The sequence below is a fragment of the Manihot esculenta genome, chromosome 1, assembly GCF_001659605.2.
Source record: "Manihot esculenta cultivar AM560-2 chromosome 1, M.esculenta_v8, whole genome shotgun sequence".
Classification (NCBI taxonomy): Eukaryota; Viridiplantae; Streptophyta; class Magnoliopsida; order Malpighiales; family Euphorbiaceae; genus Manihot; species Manihot esculenta.
The window spans coordinates 2,788,911-2,808,917 of NC_035161.2; the positions used below are offsets into that span (position 1 = coordinate 2,788,911).

At 34.7% G+C, this 20,007-nt stretch overlaps 1 protein-coding gene across 1 annotated transcript; it reads left to right on the forward strand.

The window, feature by feature from the left end:
- Positions 1–1,584: 1,584 nt before the first annotated feature.
- LOC110624307 (peroxisome biogenesis protein 5) lies at positions 1,585–18,131 on the forward strand. The gene is made up of 15 exons (XM_021769413.2): positions 1,585–1,916; positions 2,036–2,170; positions 2,279–2,441; positions 3,380–3,573; positions 3,703–3,954; positions 5,604–5,723; positions 7,392–7,550; positions 9,334–9,524; positions 10,131–10,371; positions 11,336–11,420; positions 12,445–12,554; positions 14,678–14,902; positions 15,962–16,027; positions 17,469–17,563; positions 17,646–18,131. Exons 1-15 carry the CDS (start codon positions 1,800–1,802, stop codon positions 17,722–17,724), a joined length of 2,232 nt encoding a protein of 743 aa, XP_021625105.1. The 5' UTR covers positions 1,585–1,799; the 3' UTR covers positions 17,725–18,131.
- The last annotated feature ends 1,876 nt before the right edge of the window (positions 18,132–20,007 follow it).

Genomic DNA, 20,007 nt, shown 5'->3' on the forward strand with positions numbered 1-20,007 from the left:
GATAGTACCGAATACAATCCACCATAGAAGGAAATTCCAACCAGAGTCGACGCCAAGCTGGAAAACGCCCACACACCAAACCAAGTTGAGAAACCATTACAGAGCAAGAGCACAGGGACTACAGGGCACTCAATCTCCAACATTGGTGAAAGAGGAAGGAAAAATTATAGCCAATCGACACTTACATCTTCGCTACTAGAGCTTAAATCTTTCGAAAGGTGAATCTTAGAGAGACTTCCTAAGTAGAGCTCATCAGCACTCGACCAAGCTGTGAGGATCGACCATAAAACAATATGGAAAAAAAAATCTCTAACGTGGTGAATAAATGGCTTAAATATGCCTATTGACTAAATAATAGCATATCCATCCACCAATTCTAGAAAAAACACAAGACTTGCTTGCTAGAAGAACTGCTTGGAAATCCTTTCATCAAGCTTTGAAGATGCTTACTCCATTGATTGTCCATTTGATGAAGACATCTTTGCGTGCAATAAGAAAACATGGACAACAAACCAAAAACTATGAGTGAGTTCAAACCGAAAAAATTGAATTAATTTAAAATTTTGGTTAAATTTTTTATTTTTAAAAATTTCATTTATTTCAATTCAATTTTATTTTGTTTAAAAAATGGTTAAAATTAAATCAACTGACGAATATTTTTAATTATTTTTTATTTTTAAACATTTCAAAATATTATTTATTTTTTTATATTATAATTAATATATAAATTAACTATTATAATACTATTAATTTATTTTTCTAATATAATTACTCATCAATTATTCATTTTTTAAAACTAGAATTTAAACTGTGTTATCATTTAATTTAAATAATATGGTATCAATAATAATTTTATTAATTTAATAAAACTTAATATCATAATTTTATATTAAAAATAAGTATAATGAAAATTATCAAAAATACATTTTACCTAAAATGACTATCATTTAATGTATATATAAAAAAAGGAAAAGTCCATAAAAATTATGGAACACAATTAGTAATTAATTAAATTAAAAAATATTTTATTATAATTAAGACAATTTAAATAATTTTTAAAATATCTCTGTTTTTTAACGGAATTTTTAAATTATCTCACGAGAACTTTAACGCTGCCTAAAGAAGCGTGCAGCTGTAAAATATTATACAGCGCAAACAAAACCAGAGAAAAATTTTTTTTAAAAAAAATATTTTTTTAAGGAAATTTATTATTTAATTTTAAAGTAAAATTTATTAGTTAATTTATTTTTAAATGATATATTAAAATATTTTTATTAAAAATTTATTAATTAATTTTTTTATTAATTTTAACTGTTAAATATTAAAAAATTTAAAATATTTTTAATATAAAGAAATTAATAATATATTTTTTAAAAATTTTAAGAATTAATTAATAAATTTTTTAAAATTATAAAAATTAAATAATTAAATAATTAATAATTAAAATTAACGAAATAATTATTAGTAGATTTTTTAAAATATTTTAATATATTTTTAAAATTGAGGGATAAAATAGTAATTTTCATATTAATTAATTAATTAATTATTACAAAATATATGGAGGGAGTCATTTATCATGATCACCGTCATCACCAACAGCTCTGCAGACAAAGAGAGGTCATCTTCTACACTCGTTCCCATATATACCCACTTGCCCTGCTTCTGCTCAATCGTCTTCTCCTTCGCCGATTAGAACCCAATTCTTCAATTTCAGTTTCAATTTCTATAACTAAAGAAGAAATCAATCGTCGACTCCACCTTCACCGTCTTACATAAAATTCAAAGCAGATAAAAGAGATATGGCGATGCGGGACCTAGTTGCAGGAGGAGCGGCTTGTGCGGTTCCGGGTTCTTCATCTTCCAATCCTCTTGGCGCTCTTGCTAATACTCTCTTAGGCTCCTCTTCTAAGACCCAGGTAATAGCTTGCTTTTCGCCTGTGAAATTCTGGATATTGTCGCAAATCAATTTGAGTTGAGTTTTTTTTGCTTGGTCTTTTTGGGTATGCATGCTTATTTCTGATTGTGGTGTAAACAGGAAAGGTTGAAGGAAGTCCCTATAGCAACTGCTACAAGTTCTGAGAATCGATTTTTCCAGGATGTTGAGGACCCTTTGAGAGCACTTCCAGGGACTGAGTTTGAACGACAGCCATTTTCTCACCCCGGTGGTCAGGTTTGATATAATTTTCTGCTAACAAAGCATTTACTTCAATGTTTTGTTGTTGCTACCAGGTTAATATCACTGGTTATTCTTTTCTCTAACATGTTTGTATATTGTCAGGGCTCGGAATTTCTTCGTGGGTTTCGCTCTGCTGATCAGAATGGACTTGCAGATGCGTGGGATGAGGTACAGCGGTCTCATGTTCCTCTTCCACCTCAGGCTAACATTCCTCAATTGGATCATGTGTATGATCGGGGACCTCAGCTTCAACCAACTCTGGATGGTAATTCAATAATTTAACAAGTTTTAAGCTCATCTTACCCGCTAATGCTATCTGAACTCGTTGAACACAATGGTGTGTCGTTGAGAAAGAAAGCAAAGTTAAAATTTTTGTTAGTGACAAATAGTTCAAGTGAGTGATATGCAAATGGCTGACAAGTTTAATGATAAAGCACAAATTGAGAAGTGTAAAATGTAAATAGTTGCTTTAACCATGCTATGCATACTAAAGAGTTAAAAAGTAACAGATGAAGTAAAGATTAGGTGATAAGAGAATAGAGGATTTAATGTTTATGAAATAGTTTGAAGAAGATCAGTTTAACATCTGTAATAGGGGTGAGAGCCCCAAGCATAGTTTTATACAGTTTGAAGAAGAATACCTTGATCTTATGGATTGAGTTGATAGAATCGTCATGGAGTTGAGGGCCCCAGCCCCCAAGAATAATTTTACATCTCTAATAGAGGGAGATAATTGAGCGACGAAAAGATGAATTATGTGAGATTACACCGAAATATGATTGCAAGTTTGAAGAAGAGGATGAAATATGAATGGGCAATATGCTACTTTCCTCAATATGAGATCAAATTAGCTTCTCCAAGTTGCATACATTATTATGGTGCTACAATATGGATCTTAACTAATTTGTAAAGAATGTCTCTTTCAAGATCGTGCCTGAGCATTTCCCCTTTGTGTTATTGAAATTTGTTCACAATGTACAAATTTACTTTATATCACACCCCACAATGCATTAAAACAGTAAAAAATTATTGAAAAAGATTATCTTTGCTTATGTGTTACATACCATTCATCCATTTCAAATGTCGCGGTATTCTAGTGTCTAGTCTTAAGGAAACACTGTGGCACAGGTTTCCTTATTTGAATAAATCTTTTGTTTTATTTTATTTTATTTTGGTTTGTGTTTTGTGCTTATTATATTGCAGGACCACCCCAAAGAGTGCTGTCAAGCTTCTTGCACTCGTTTGTTGAAAGCAGCCGTGGTGGAATCCCTTTTCATCCTGCTCCATTGCCATTATTAGGATTATCTGAAGGTGACAAACAATGCATACGTGATCGTAGCAGCATAATGGCCCGACACTTTTTTGCTGATAAAAGTGAAGATTTCATTAATGCACAGGTCCTTTGCCCTTTATTTGTTATTTGGAAGCTATTACTTTCTCGTAACTTTCAGTTTTTATTTATTCTTATGTAAATCTCATTATTTGAGCAAATCTGTAAGTATGCACTGACTAGGTTTTATCTTCAGGTGAATGCACTATTGTCTTCATTAGATATTGACAGTGATGTCCGAGTGAAGGGGCCTCTACCTGGGAGATTCCGAGAACTGGAGGATTACTGGAATGAATCACAAGGTAGCCTGAGACCGGGTCCTCATCCCACTGATGGATGGATTGCAGAGTTTAATCAGCACAGACTAGACCATAGTGATCCTGATGCTTGGGCTCATGCATTTGAACGGCAACACGGTGCTAATGGTTGGGCCTCTGAATTTGAGCAGGTACTTGCATTTGGCATGAATACTTAAATTGCACTTATTGGTCTGAATTTCATATTGTTGATCTTGGAACCTTCTTAGTCATACATTTGTCAAAGGTGGACTTGAAATTGTGTGTTCATGAAGACAAGATATGATTCACAGGTTCTTGAAAAATTAGCTATGTGGATCCTTGGACATGGCATTGATTAGGGCTGAGCACTGTTCGGTTTGAACCGAATAAACCGACCGAACCGATTTAATTTAATAATTTGGTTCGGTTTTAAAATAAAATCGGTTCGGTTCGGTTTTAATTTTAAAAAATTTCGGGTTGGTCGGTTCGGTTCGGTTTTGGAGTCAAAATAATTCGGTCGAACCGAACCGACCGATTTTAATTTTAAACGCAGCGTTTTATTATAGGTTATATCAATTCACTTCCTAATCCTATCCGTCGTCATTCTTCACGCGGCATACCTTCGTCTCTCTCAAACCAAATCCCTAATCTCCATCATTCGCGTCTTCAATCCGTAGCCACAGCCACCCACCCCAGTCGCTACCCACCGGCCACCCACCCTGCCACCCTTCGCGTCTCTCTCTCACGGCCATCGCTCGCGTCTCTCTCTCTCATAGCCGTCGCTCTCTCGTTGAATCGTCATCTCGTTGAATCGTCATTCTCGCGACTCACACCGGCGGTCAGACGGATTTTGGTATTCTTTCTCGCGACTTCAAAACCGAACAACGCTTTTCCAGTTTCAATCCCTCTTTGTAATCGACATCCCCTATTCTAGATTATCCAAGGCGTACAGGTATAAAATCGGTTTATTGGGTTTTGATTTTAAATGAAATTTTTTTGTCTCCTTTGGTTGTTCTGATGTAGGTGAGCATGTAATTACTGCCTTTTTTAATGACAATTAGTCATCTCAAATTCTATTGTTGAAAATTGTTAAATTACATGTGTAGATACTGTGTTATGGAGATTCGTATCTATTTACTCTTCCTGATTTTTGTTGATATGAGAATATTATATGTCAATGCCATTGGTTGCTGGTTTTTGCACTACCTGCTTTGATGCTCTCTAGTTCTGCTATTGTTTCTAGAACTTGGTTGGCAATGTCGATTTCTTTTTGGCTTTAGAAGTTTCTTGTAGATATCTGATTCTCAAACTCTTGTGCAATTGAGTGTCTAAGTTGGAATTACAGCAAATTGAGAGGGAAAAATACTATGAAAAGCCCTTGTCATTGAGTGTCATTGAGTCTCATAATTACAGCAAGTTGGAATTACAGCAATTGAGTGTCTAAGTTGGAATTACAGCAAATTGAGAGGGAAAAATACTATGAGTGTCTAAGTATGTCTAAGTTGGAATTACAGCAAATTGGAATTACAGCAAATTCTAAACAAATATATTAGGTTTAAATCAATTTTTATTAGGCCCAAATTATTATATAATTCAATGAAATTAGAAAAAAAAGTTCAAAAATCGGTTTCGAACCGAACCGAACCGAACCGGTTCGGTTCGGTTTTCTATCTTATTTGGTTCGGTTCGGTTTACATTTTGAAACAATTCGGTTAATTCGGTTTTGGCCGGTTCGATTCGGTACCGAACCGAACCGACCGATGCACACCCCTAGCATTGATTATTTGTTTTATCTTCTCTTATTTATTTTTGGTTATAGGAACAGCAGCTAGCATCAATGGGTCAAATGAGAGGTGCAAATATTCCAAACTTAGCAGCAATGGAACAGACTCGTATGCTTGCCCACACTCTTGCTCAAAATAATGACCCTAAATTTCAGGTTTTCATGCTTTATTATCATATGCAAAATTTTCACTTCTTGTGCATTTTGTTTCCTGTTTCTGGAATCTTTTGGTTTTTGTGTTGTGGAATGTGGAGACTATGACAGATGCATTTTGGATTAACAGTATTCTGGTTCCTAATAGTTATATTTACATTGTGTGTATTTTCCATTTTCGGTGAAAATAATTTAAGCAAAGGACTCTTCCTTCGTTAATCAGCGTGATAGACCTAAATTGGAATTGGTAAAGCCTTTTGATGCAGTCTAGGCTACACTTAGGAATTATATTTTAAATAATTAGGAAGTTTGGAGTTATACTATTAAGGAATTCTATTTTTTTAAGGAATATTAGTTTTACTATTTCCTAGTTTGAGTTAGCTGTTTACTATTCCTAATTTGTTTTGGTTTAGCATTCCTAATTAGTTACTAAACTAGTATTTGATAAATTATAAGTACCTATGTCTAGGTATCTTATTAGAGACTATTGTGATTTATTTTTTACAATTAATAAAATTTGAAATTTTATTTCTGTTATATGTTTGAGAATTTGTTTCTCTACTTCTCTTTAGTTGAGAAATTTTGTTTTCTACCCTTTATTGTCTTTCTCTACCTCTGATAATCTACTTCTCACCCCTTAGTTTCCATTATCCTACTGGGTCTACATCAATTTTGTATGGTAGCTTGTTCTACATCACCTTCATTAATTTTGGAAGATTAGAGCAGCTGTTGACCCTATTATTTTGAGATGCAAACAGTTGGTCTTATTCAATGCTCGTCATTGCCCAATCTTAATAATTACAGTGGTGAAAAAGCAAATTGTTTCAGGATGTCATTTTAAATGGTGTAATAGTCTTCTTTAACTTGTTATCACACATTATATACATATGCCACCAATTGGGCTGAATATATAATTTGACCCTAACCTTTACACCAAAAAGTAAGTTAGTATCCTAATCTTTTAGTTGTAAACTTTTGACAATTAACCTTTGTAAAAGTGGAACTATTTAACCCCTACGCACGGACACGGACACGGATGTGACTTGCAAGCGCTTTAAATTTTCAGGGGTTAAATAGTATCTTTTGTAAAGATTAGGCATCAGAAGTTAACAATGAAAAGGTTAGAGTGCCAATTGACTTTTTGTGTAAATGTCTAGGGCCAAATTATGCATTTGGCTCCACCAATTGTTACTCTCAAATGTCCAGAGACTGGATATTAGATCTTGCTATTTGCATGCATTTGTCCGGAGACAGGAAATTGGATCTTGCTTTTTGCATGCATTCTCATTTATTTCTTCATTCTAAAATGCTCATGAGAATCAATTGGAGCCTTGTTTGTATTGCTTTTGACCAATTACGCCAAATTGTATTGTGCTGTAGTAGATGATGTTGGATAATAGAAACAAAGTGGATTGGATTGGTATCCTATTACTTTTAAGGAGCCAATGATTGGTCGGTAATGGTCTAAAGACTTAAAACCAACTATAATAAGTGATTGGCACAAAGACATGTTTGAGAATAAAAGCCTTAAGCATGGTTAATATTGCTATGCATCACTGAAAGACTTTATTAGTTATGTATTTGTATCATTGTATTCCAACTTTTTCCTTGTCTAAATTGTCTTTATTGTTGTTTATGCTTGACTATTCATCAAATTCCATGGGAATACAGAATTCAAAGTTTCTTCAATTTGTGTCAAAGATGAGTCGTGGTGAACTTATTATTGATGATAATCAAGTCAAGCCAGCTGCTGGACCTAGTGATTGGGCAACAGAATATCAACAACAGTATACTGGTAGTACTTGGGCTGATGAATATACACGTGACGAGGCAAGTAAAGATTTACTGAAACCATTAAAAAGGAAATGTGCATTATGTTTTTTGATTGCCAAATAGTACGCACACACTGTTGAATGTGACAATTACATATTGAATCATGAATTATTAACACAAAGAATAATGTATCATGTATGTATAGTAACCATGTGCAAACTCATTTGATTTCCAAAAATATTTGCTCTATTGGAACCTTTTGAAGTTCATAAAATAAAATATCGCTACGGATAATAGTTTTATGCTCTTCCCTCCCCATTCTTTTCTTTCTCCCTTCCTTGTTTTGGTGAATGCGAGTTTTTCCTTTTCTCTTAATTTTGCTTGACATAGAGTTGTGGAAGCTCTTTTGCTGTTTGGTAGAGTGGAAAGTGTGGGGGATGGAAAGCTACCCCTTGTTTGGGAAGTAGAGAGAGAGAGAGCTCATGATAACTATTAAGTGGCCTGAAAAATTAGTTCGATCGAATCGGGGAGAAAGGGGATGGGGACTTCTAAAAATTATTCCTTTACCATGTAACAATGAATTCTTGTCCAGAAAAATGAGGTCAAAATCATAATCGTAAAACTGTCTTCCATTATCCTTCCTTATCTCTCTCTCTGGCTCTCTTTTTGTTCTGTCCTTGTCATCTTCTTGAGAGTAACTTTCTTATCTTTATTTTCTCTCCCTTCTATCTTCTACTGCCTAGTTTTCCTCCTGAGTTCACTTCCCTTCTTAGACATAGTGTTAGCCAATTGAAGGGTTTTTGCTCCTCCAATGCGTCTATTCCTGGTCTGTCTTGCACTCTTGCTACAAGAGACACCGGTAGAAGTACAACAAATAATGTACAGCAACTCAGTAAGAAGATGAGACACCTAAAGCTCCATTAACTTTTTATTAGTAGCCTAGAGGGAACACCTGTGCGATTATTGAATACTGAAGTTATTTTTATTTTATTCTGCCTTTTGCACTCCAGTCACAAATTCTTTGATAGTCATGCTTGAAAGATAAACTTTATGAACCTAGAAATCAGATAAAAACAGTTTTGGCATGTGAGCCATTGGACAAAAAAGGGGGGGGGGGGTGAGACCTTGGAGATACGTAGATGATATGCAGTTGCTTCCCATGAGAATTAATATATGCACGAACTTCTGTATTCTGCATAGTGCTAAAGTTTCACTATGTGCAAGTCCCCTATTTGAGTCTAGGTAGCCTTGGGTTTAAGCTTTAGGCAAATGCAAAACACATTGACATTGCCATGCGTCTGCAGTGAACTGTAGTGACAGTTACAAAAATATTGCCATCTTATGCACATAAAGATCCTAGTATGATGTGGGTCAGACAAATATTCTTGGACTAACCAATTAGTTAAATTGTTCTAGTAACATAGAGAAACCAAGAGATATAGGAGCACTCATTTAGCAATGCTATTAAGATATGGTTGTTGCCATGATAGCAAATTAGACAAGAAACCTTTTCTCTTTTGTTTTATTATTATTATTTATTCTTTGCCTTCCAAATATCATAAGGGTGAACCAAGCTTATGTGATTGGAATGCTGCTTTCTTGAGCAGCATAGCACAGCGGTCATCAAACTTGAAATTACATGTTGGTTGATATTCATTACTTATATTTTTGGCATCTTAATTGTAGGCATGTATATGCAATGGCACGTTTATTACATGTTAGTCTGTGCATGTGCCGTGGCCTGTTTATGTTTAATTTATTTAAAAGGCCTGTATACTTTATTTATTATTAGTTAGCCTCTGTTTAAAACTTCTAGCAACTAATTTTAGTGCTTTTTTAGGTTTCTCATGGGCCTGATCGATGGGTTAGTGAATTTACCACTGAAAGAGAGCAAAATGCGTCTGTTGATGATCAGTGGGTAAATGAATTCTCAAAGTTGCATGTTAATGACTGGGTGGAAGAATTTGGGCAGCAGGTTGCGGAAGAAGTGGGGGATAGTTCAGCTGATAATTGGGCAAATGCCTATGATGAGTAAGTAGAACATAGTTATGAGCAATTAGTTTTTCTCATGGGATCAACGCTTAAACTGCACTTTCTGGGATATTTTCAGATGATTAACCGTATAATTGTTTTTGGAGGGTGGGGGTTTGTGTTAGGCGACATCCCCATCTAATATTTACAATCGTCCTGTTATGATATTTATCTATTAGGTCTTCTGAAGCAGTTCTAGAGTGGACATGTAATTACTATCAATCATTTGGTTTATCCCTGCATTATATATATATATATATATATATATATATATATATATATATATATATAAGTTATTTGTGGCTCTTTATTATACAGAAAGAACATGGCCAGTATACTTCTTGTTTCTTTTCCTGAGTCACTGTTCCTTAACATGGCCTGTTTCTTTATCATTATTGCTTATCAGGTTGGGTGCAAGCTCCAGTTCCACTTGTGAAAAACCTCTAGCGTAGATGCTATATTGCCATTGATCCTAATAACTTCTTGCTTTGTTAACTGCTTTCAAAGTCATTATTTGCATCATTTGATAACTTGTTTATTCCAATTCCTAGAGCAAACTTCTTTTATTTTCTATTTATGGCAGTTAGCATTTTATAAAATATACAGGTACCTAAATGAAAAAGCAGCTGCTAAATCAGAAGCTTCAAGGGGAGTCTATGTGTTTTCTGATATGAATCCTTATGTTGGTCACCCCAATCCTTTAAAAGAAGGCCAGGAGCTATTCCGCAAAGGACTTTTGAGTGAAGCAGTGCTTGCTTTAGAAGCTGAAGTCTTGAAAAACCCAGATAATGCTGAAGGTTGGAGGTTACTTGGAATAGCTCATGCAGAGAATGACGATGATCAACAGGTGATTCAACTTGCTCTAAATTATTGGCTTAGGAAAGTTTCTTTACATCCTTTGTAATTGTGTGACATAGTTGGTCTCTTTTACTCTTCCAGAACATTTTGGAGAAATAGTTACCACAGGCTTGCCAGTTGCTACTGTCATTTCCTTTATCTGTTTTCTTTTGCAAATTTGTTGTATGACACCATCTATTAGGCCTTTCAAGGTCTTCATGAAGATGCTGCTATTGATGGTATTATTGTTTTATATTTTTGGTTGTGAGATATATTAATTGTCATTGTGAAGTATGAACTAGAAAGAGGAACAATCTAGGAATCTCTTTTACAGCAATATTAGAGAGAGTTAACCATCCTTGGGAAGTTCTATAAAAAGAGGCTAATTCTGCTAGTAAAAACAATATTTAAAAAAAAAATTTTTTTTTTGGGCTTTTTCTCTGGAATCACATTAAGTATTGGAAACATGTTCATTACCATATGGCTTCATAGCTGCTTGCTGAAGATGTTAACTGTATTTTGTGTACTTTGTATGCACATACTGTTATTTTCTACCTTTTCTTTTGTTGTTCTCTTTGAACTTCTATAGACCTTCTCAATCAGCATTGAGTTTGAAGTGTCTTTATGTTATAAATTTATGTTGATTCATAGACTTCCTCGAATGCCTGCATATTTCTGTTCTCTGAGGATTTTGGTTTTGTAAAATTGTAATTGCTAGATGTTCATGTTTGATGTCATTATTTGCTTTTGTCTCAAGTGTAATAGCCATAAATTAATTAATTTGGCCCTCTTTGTAGCTTGTGTCTAAGTCTTGACTCTATAAGTTGTAATGGGTACAAGTTGCAATAACTTGTTCTTAATTGGTCCTGTATTCTGAATTCAAGTATTTGCTTGTTTTGGTTGTTCATGAAAGAGTGTCTAGTTGAATTTTCCTTGTGGTATGGTTATGATGGACTGCATTGGTATCTGTACAGGCCATTGCAGCAATGATGCGTGCACAGGAGGCTGATCCCACGAATCTTGAAGTTCTTCTTGCTCTTGGTGTGAGTCATACAAATGGTAAGCATTTGCTCCTTCACATGTTCAGTGTCAAGATATATAACCTTAAATTAGGAATGCACATGGATTGGTTGCTAAACCAATCAAATTTATTGGTTTTAAGAAAGGGAGACCAACACCTTTGCTGGAGGAGGAGGAAGTGGTTCCTTTACTTTCTTTATTGGTTTAATATAAAGAAAAAGAGGATAACTTTCTTAATTTTCAAGTGCAGAACAATTCTAGAACAGGCAAAAACCAAAGATAAGGCAAAATTGTGAAGATTTTGATTGCAATAGATGAAACATAACATTCACAAGAATCTATCAAGAATAGATAAACCTAACTTCAAATTCTTCCTATTAGAACACAAAAATACTTGCCTTAATATAGTTTAATCAAAACAAAACTCAAAAATGTTTTTGAAAGGCCACAAATCCCGGCACCAGCATTCCTGAAGCTTGTCTTGAGTAAACAGTACATAGACCAAGACAACATTCGTTGTTGGTGTATAGTTCCACCAACTCCAAGTGTCAGCATCTGAACCATTTGAACAATATAATTTATTATGCTGAAGCAATAAAGAGGAAGAGGAAAAAGGTTGGGAGCAATGAGAAGTAGAAGACAGCAGAGTAACTTTGTCATGGATTTCTCTCTCAAAGCTTGTTGGACTGTAGATGAAGAAAAGGAAAAAGAATTTGATAGAATATTTGAGACCATCTGTTAGATAGGCTTGCAATGAGAGGAAGAAATATATAACCCTGTAAAATGATGCTGTACTAATTACTAAACTATGATAGGATATTACTAAACCAGGACAGATGAATACTTAGTTCTCTTTTGCTCTTCAATCCACAGCTGAAACAAAAATGTCAGAAACCATTAGTTTTGGTTTGAATTCATTTGGTTTTCTTGGGTTCTTTGGGTTTTCAATTTCCTTATGCATCGCTACCTTGAAGTATCAGGACCCTCGAAAAGATGTATTATTTAATAATTGATATTGGATATAAGAAAAATGCAAATGACTACTTGTCTTTTTGAATCACAGAGTTGGAGCAGGCAGCTGCCTTGAGATACTTGTATGGGTGGCTACGTAATCATCCAAAGTATGGAACACTGGCCACTCCAGAGCTTGCTGATTCATTATATTATGCTGATGTAAGTGTTATTTTGGATCTCTTTCTTTGACCTCCTTGGAGGTTCCCATTTTGGTGCAGCAGTAACTGTTGTTAAATAGTTGACTTGGTAAGTTTTGAACTTCTTGCTAGGTTAAGTTCACAAAGGTTGTCTTATCTGCTAGGGTAACTGGTAACTTGTAATTAACTGGGATTAGATGTTCTATATGGTAAAAATGTTATATGCGGAAGAAATATGCTGAATCTGAAACTTCAAAAGTATTTGCAGGTGAACTGCTGGCCCTCTAGAACAAGACATGCAATTTTAATTACCAAAATAGTGAGATATAAATAAAAGGTCATTGTACCACCCATTGTATTATGGGGGCGATAGATGTCCATTGCACCATGAAGATAACATGAGCTTACAACCTCATAGAGTGAAGAACTTTCAATTTGTAATTTAATAAGCATATAGCTTAGTTGTATTTGTCAACACTCCAGAAAGCGGCTTTTAGCAAATACAATGGTGATGCAATCTAATCTTTTCGAACTAGAATTAATGTAACATCAGCTTGGCAGCATGAAAGCAAGGATGGAAATAAATCCAAGAGAATCCAGATGTGGAGTCCTATGGCCCAGCAAGTGGCCAAATACTCAATAACATATTTCATACTTCTTTCTCCTATTCTTCTTTATTTGCAAGTTCCCTCCACATCTCACTCAGCTGGCATCTTTGCATTCGTCTCTAACTGCTCATGCCTTCTGGAATCTACTGCCACCTCATTTCTTCCTGAACCACCTGTTAGCTCTCTTCTGTCTACTTTCCTGGGCATTCTGGTGTAAACTTTTGAGCTCCCAGGCCTTATATTATTGAAGCCCATGTCTTTTGTTCTACTCATATCAGCAAGATGACTATGAACGCTGATGACAATGATGAGTTTATACATACTAAAGACACATTGTATATGCATTGACAGAATGTACATGTGCTAATATTCTGAATTACTTTTGCCACAAAGTAAAATTGAACTTGTTGAAAACTTAAAATATTGAGTGAAGTTTCTCCTATATGCATATCATGTAAGCTCAAGTATATTTTTTATGATTGTGTTCATTATTTTTTCACTTCTCATTGCAGTGAACACTTCTTTCATTTAAGATAGCTCCGTTGTCCTTGTGTCATTTTTTCCAATTCACCCCCCTTGCACATTCTGAACCAGCTGCTTCATTTATCTGATCCACTATTGTTGGTTTCTCTGTATCATCAGAGACTGTGATAACTGATAATATTTTCATCTGTACTGATTTTTTCATGACCAATCTTTGTGAGCTTTGTGGGAGTCATACCTACAATATTAATGGATTTGAACCCATTTTGTCAAACGGATGAATTTCACTCATCTTAGATTATTTCAGGTGTAATATGAATAGTCAAATAACATGGTTATAAGTGCATTTCTGAAGGAATAAACCATCTTAAGGCCCCTAAACTTTCTTGTTTTGTCTACTGAGTCCCTGAACTTCTATTGACGCGTTAGGCCCTTGAAGTTCTATTAAAATTCATGTTGAGGAATTTTTCCCAGTCATGAAAAGAGTGAATTTCGTGTGCCATTAACTTCATATGGGACTAATTTAGGGTCAGAAGTGAGTCCGTCTAGGACAGAAAAAGCCATTTTGAGGCTCCTAAACTTTCGCTTTCCACTCCCTAAATTTGTGTTTTGTCTATTGAGCCTGAGCCACACTATTTTCCTATCCTAAATTAGTCTTATTAAAATTCACAAGTTGTGGCTGTTGAGGATTTAATAACGATCTGTTAAGTTAGACTTGGAGCTATAAAAGTTCAGGGGCTCAATAGTCAAAATGGAAGAATGGGGATTCTTTTCAACCGCCTGTTATAATAGGAAAGCCTTATAGTTTGATGCAAAGTTAAGGACCCAAATAGAATTTTCAAATTCTGAAAATGTAGTAGTTGATATATCTTGAGATTTGTTTACATGGCCTACTAGAGCTGACGATTGTTGGCTGCTAAGAAATTTAATTTGCGAGGGATGGCGGAATTTGATGGGGCTCACAGTGGTTTTCTGTTAGTGTTTGAAATCTTCTGATTATTTACTTTGATATTCACTTTTGGAGCTTATAAAAAAATTATGCCTTTATATGCAGGTTTCTAGAGTATTCAATGAAGCTTCTCAGATATCACCTGAGGATGCTGATGTGCACATTGTACTTGGTGTGCTATATAATTTATCCAGGGAATATGACAAAGCCATTGCTTCCTTCCAAACAGCTCTGAAGCTCAAGCCACAGGATTACTCCCTGTGGAACAAGCTTGGTGCAACACAAGCAAACAGTATTCAAAGTGCTGATGCAATATTGGCTTATCAACAGGTAAATATCCAATCAACCTTATTATTTGGTTATTTTTGTTTAATATTCCCATATCTCACGGTATACGTGTACCTTGATTAAAAAGCCAATAGTGGTTGTTCAGAGACAGGCTTGCTTTTAGTCTTTTGCTCATCTTGCAGGTATGGTTGCTTATTAAGGCAGGCAAATTTGAAAATTAAATATTGAAAATTTAAGAGTAAAATTTTAAATGTGAATAAGATAAATCCTGGAAATTTAAACTTATACACTTGTTTGGCATCTGCTGAAAATAAAGTTATAAATGCCTAAATCTAGTAGATCAGTTTGACATTTGTATTTGACATCTGTGGCATTTTATGAGTTAGAATTTTTACCAACTATTATACGAGAATTGTAATTTAACCAGAACTTTTAAGTGATATGTACAAAAGACTTGCAAAACAAATTCAAAATCTGCAAGTGCCAAGTGCTGAAATAGTTGCTTTGCTTTCTGGGGTGTGAATGTGGTTTAGGTGCTGCCTCAACATGAGTCATGCTTTATTTTGGTAATTGCATTAAGGTGTGCTGTACTGCCATGTGTTAGCTTTGCAAACCATATTAACTCCACCTCTTTGGACTAGTGAAAGCATGATAGTTTGGGAGCTTTGTGCTTGCTCACAAACTTTTCTTGTTTTGAATATCAACTTTTTCATTTATTCAGCTTCTAATATGCTAGTGGACCAATATAGTTTTTTGGCTTTCTTAACACCAAGTTGCTAGAATTTGAAGGTGCTATGCTTTGCATCAAGCAGTGGGGATTTGTGCTTGGACAAGTCTGAGGCTTTGGGCGTTTTGCAAGGGCTGAGCTAGCACGTCATGGATAGTGTTTTTATTTTTTGAAGTTGGGGGATTACCATTTTAGTGTTCGTTTTCTTCTAATATTTTTGAAAATGTCCTCTGAGTAGCAGAAAAACATGGTCACAACTATAACATTTTGCATCATGGTGATTTTACATATTGTCGGCGAAATGTCTTGAGTAGTTGGCATTGACTTCCTTTCCATTCTTGGTTATTCATATCAGCATCTTTCTGGTCTTGTAGGCTCTTGATTTGAAGCCTAACTATGTTCGTGCTTGGGCAAACATGGGAATCAGTTATGCGAACCAGGTTAGTACCTCTGCTTGATTTCCCACTCTTGTTGTCACCTTTTCCATTTATAAGATGAGAAGTCTGTCTAACTGATAATCTTGAAGTTTTTCTGCATATCTTTGGATGAGATGGTCTATTTACATTTGGGTCACTACTTGTGGCAGTATAGATGTGTGAATAGTCGAAAGCTAAACATGCTGAGCCAAAATTTGTGGCTGTTATACTAAATGAGGATATGCCTTCTGAAAATAAAGGATTGTTAACTGTTCTCTGGTATTAATTTTGACGTAGGGATTGTTAACTGTTCCCTGGTATTAATTTTAATGTAGAATAGGAGGGGGAGGACTGGCACATGGGAAATCTTATGAATGAGCATATTCTTCTTTACAATTTAGAGCCGATAGCAGTTGCCTGAATTATTTAAGTTGCCCAGCACTAGAAGTGACCCATCTGTCCTGACAAGACTTGGGACCGGAGGGCATTAATGAAATATGTTGAGCTAGTTATAGTTAATAGACTATCAGTTGAAAGTGGGTTGAGTCATGAAAAGACAGTTAAAAATCCAAAAAGATCCGAAGTTCTTGTTTCAAATTTAATAATCCAAATACTATCCAACTTTCAACTTAGAAGAGATTCTAGTAGTATAGTAGACAATTATAACCTTAATAGTGAAGTAATGCACTCAAACAAATGTCAAAATATCTTAAATAGTTAAAATACCAACAATAAACAATTTTCTAAATTTCTTTATAAGATATGTGTTATGATAGATGAATAAAGGGGTTAGGAAATAAATAGAAGGTGTTGAGAGTTTAAATTGTATAAAAGGATAGAGTAGAAAATAGTAAACTTAGCTAGGAATTAGTTAGAGAGTGTAGTGGCGGGAACAGTTATTTTAGAGATCTAAAGCTGTATAAATAATAGCCATTGTAACTAAAGGAAATCACTCCAAAGAATTATCAATCTTAATCAATCTTTCTTTCTTCTCTCTCTCTAATTCTCTCCACTCTGCAATTTCCCCCCTTTCTTTCTCTCCCCTTTCTTCTATTTCTCTCCCCTTTCCTCTCTTTCTGACTTGTTAGGGATCCAATCCATAACAATATGTAACCCTAAAATCATTAACAAACTGTGTTGTCAGAAGCTATCCTAAACCAGAAGGCTTACCTCAAGTCATGAAAATGCATAGGGGACTCTTATTGCTAGTGAGTTGTATGTGATTCTACAGCGCAGATATGTTTCACTTCAGTAACTGTTGGTTTCCTAGTTTTACCATGGTAAATGAGATGTTCAACCTCTTAGATATATGCATATTTTAAGATTTACATGTCAAGTTTGAAAATGTAACCATCCTCCACTATAAGAATGAGGTGTTTCGAATGTCTAAGATCGCTGCCATGTAAGATCCTTGTATCATAGTGAATGAACTTTTAAGCAAGCGTGTGTTTCCTTTTGCCTCCAGGGTATGTACGAAGAATCCATTCGTTACTATGTAAGGGCACTTGCTATGAATCCGAAAGCCGATAATGCCTGGCAATATTTGAGAATTTCATTGAGGTATGTCAGTGAAATAAGATGAATCTTTCATAATTTGTGATTTATTGGTACCCTACATCTTTGATATCCTCTCTCTTTGCAGCTGTGCTTCTAGGAATGATATGCTTGAAGCTTGTGATTCTCGGAATATAGACGTTCTGCAGAAGGAGTTTCCATTGTAATCTTTATCTAGGTTTAAAGTAATGGATAAATGACAGGTTCCAGTAGCTGGGAGTGAGGGCCACACCTTTTAAATCCTCCTCTTTGTCCATTAATAGCTACCTGCATCCGCGTTGATCGAGTATGGCTCCAATTTTTTCGTTACATTCAGATGAAATAATATCTGCCGAGTGCTGTCCCTGATCTTTGGAAGAACTTCGGTGAAAGTTTGAAGTTGGAAAACCAAAAATGGAAATTGGAGCCAACACAAACAAACAAATTGTAGTGTAGTGTAAAATGCATTACCAGGTATCCTGATTCTTAAACACAGTAATAGAGAAGGGCATTTTATTATAATAAGCAACTGCAGATAATGGAATTACTTATTACCATTGAGGGTATCAATAAATATTCCTGTCAGATTGATGTCTCTGCTTGGTGGTGGTGGTCTCTTTTTTTTTTTTGGGTGGTTGTTGCTTTGATAAAGTAGCGAAATCGGAGTTCTTGAATGGTAACTTACCGACCGAAGTGCTAGCTGATATTTTATGCTTTTAGCATTAAGGGTCGGTCATTGTTCTTCAAGAACAAACGCAGGCTGAAGGATCTCAGAACAATATAGATTCATGGATAACGAAAACGGAGCAGCTCCTGAGTGATGACCTATCGGCAGAGCGGTTGGCTGTGATCGCCGACATTTTACGCTTTTAGCCTTGAGGGTTTGCCTCCAAGAGCAAAGGTAGGTTGAAGGATATCGGAGTTACCTATCACAAGTCAAAGATGATAGTCTTCATATATTTAAAGTTTAGTTTTTGGCGAAGAGAGATACTGCTGCCGCATCTTAACATTGGTCACATACATCCACTGCTACTTTGTGAACAACAAACAAAAAGAATTACAAACAGAAGAGCCAAAGCCCACTCCCCTTGAACCATAGAATTTGCACCAAGCTCTTGCAATTCGAAGTCGAATTGAGAGAGAGAGAGGGAAAACTTACAACTTCTGATCGGAGTAAAGGTCATTCTCAACTTGGATGAGACAGGAGACCACAAGAAGAAATTATCACAATAGCAATGGAAATTAAAAATGGATGGATTCTATCCGTTTCTAATTTGCAATTGAGTTATAACAGAACACAAATTTACATTTATTTTCCACTCTGAAAAGTATTTTCACAATTTTTAATATTTAAAGTCCTAAAAAAATTAGTCAATATAAAATAATTTCTTAATAAGGGAGAATGAAATTAATTTTAATTTTAGAATCTTATTAAATTAATTTATTTTATATTTAATAAAATTATAATTTTAATTACATTTTTATCGGTAATGAAAAAATAAGTAAATTTTTACTTTAAACTATAACAGCAAAAATAAAATATAAAAAATTTTAATCGTTATTATTGACTCACAACTATTAAGTATATAAGATAATAATTTTCTGCCATTGCCTTATATCTATTTTTTGTAACTATAATTTTGATTACGTCATATAGCAAATGTAGCATAAGAGAGTTCTATAAACAACTATTGATGCTAATTGTTAATTTACTTTGAGAATCAATGGAGTAGAATTAAAGGTAAAAGAAAGGAGCAGCAGATTCCAGGAAGAAGGAGAAACCCAAATAATTTGTCTCAAAAAGGCAAAAGATTCTCCATAGCAAAAAGGGTGTGGTAGACTTGTATTTGGGATGTCAAATCTCAAGAAATTAATGGCAATGAGTAAAAAAAAAAACCAAAACTAATAGACAAATGAGAAAGATCAGCTTTTTATTTCTTACACTCCACACTGTAAGAGGAAATGTCATCTATTCATGGGAGCTTAAAGAGAGAGAGAGAGAGAGAGACATTGAAAGGTGGAGCACAAAATAATGCATATGGCATAGTAATAGTAACAGTGAAAGTAATAGTAGTATAGCTACTAGAGAGATGACTTTTTTTCTTCCTTTTCTTTTCTTTTCTTTTCTTTTCTTTCCTTTTTCTTGCCTTTTCTTGAACACTTGAATGTGTATCTTTCCATTTTATTGCTGTAATATTTGATCCATCTTTTCTTTATCATTGTTTGTTGCTGTGCATGCAGGAAGAAGAACAGAGAAAAAAACAACAAAAGTTTCAGATTTAAGAATAAGTGAGAGAGAGGAGATTCCTGTGATAGATTTATGTGGGGACTGGAGAGCTTCTGCAAAGTAAGATTTCTCCAGTGGAGTGGTTTCCATATCTAACAATGGAATTAAAAGATGGAAAAAAAATCCACCAAATATTTTAAAAAAAAAATAAAAGGAGAAAAATTTCCCCTTTTGCATTTGTGGA

Bases quoted from the DNA above. Each gene is read 5' to 3' on its own strand.
- LOC110624307 (XM_021769413.2), top strand. From the start codon at position 1,800: ATGGCGATGCGGGACCTAGTTGCAGGAGGAGCGGCTTGTGCGGTTCCG. The intron at 2,171-2,278 runs GTTTGATATAAT...GTATATTGTCAG, and splicing joins TTTCTCACCCCGGTGGTCAG to GGCTCGGAATTTCTTCGTGG. The intron at 17,564-17,645 runs GTATGTCAGTGA...CTCTCTTTGCAG, and splicing joins TATTTGAGAATTTCATTGAG to CTGTGCTTCTAGGAATGATA.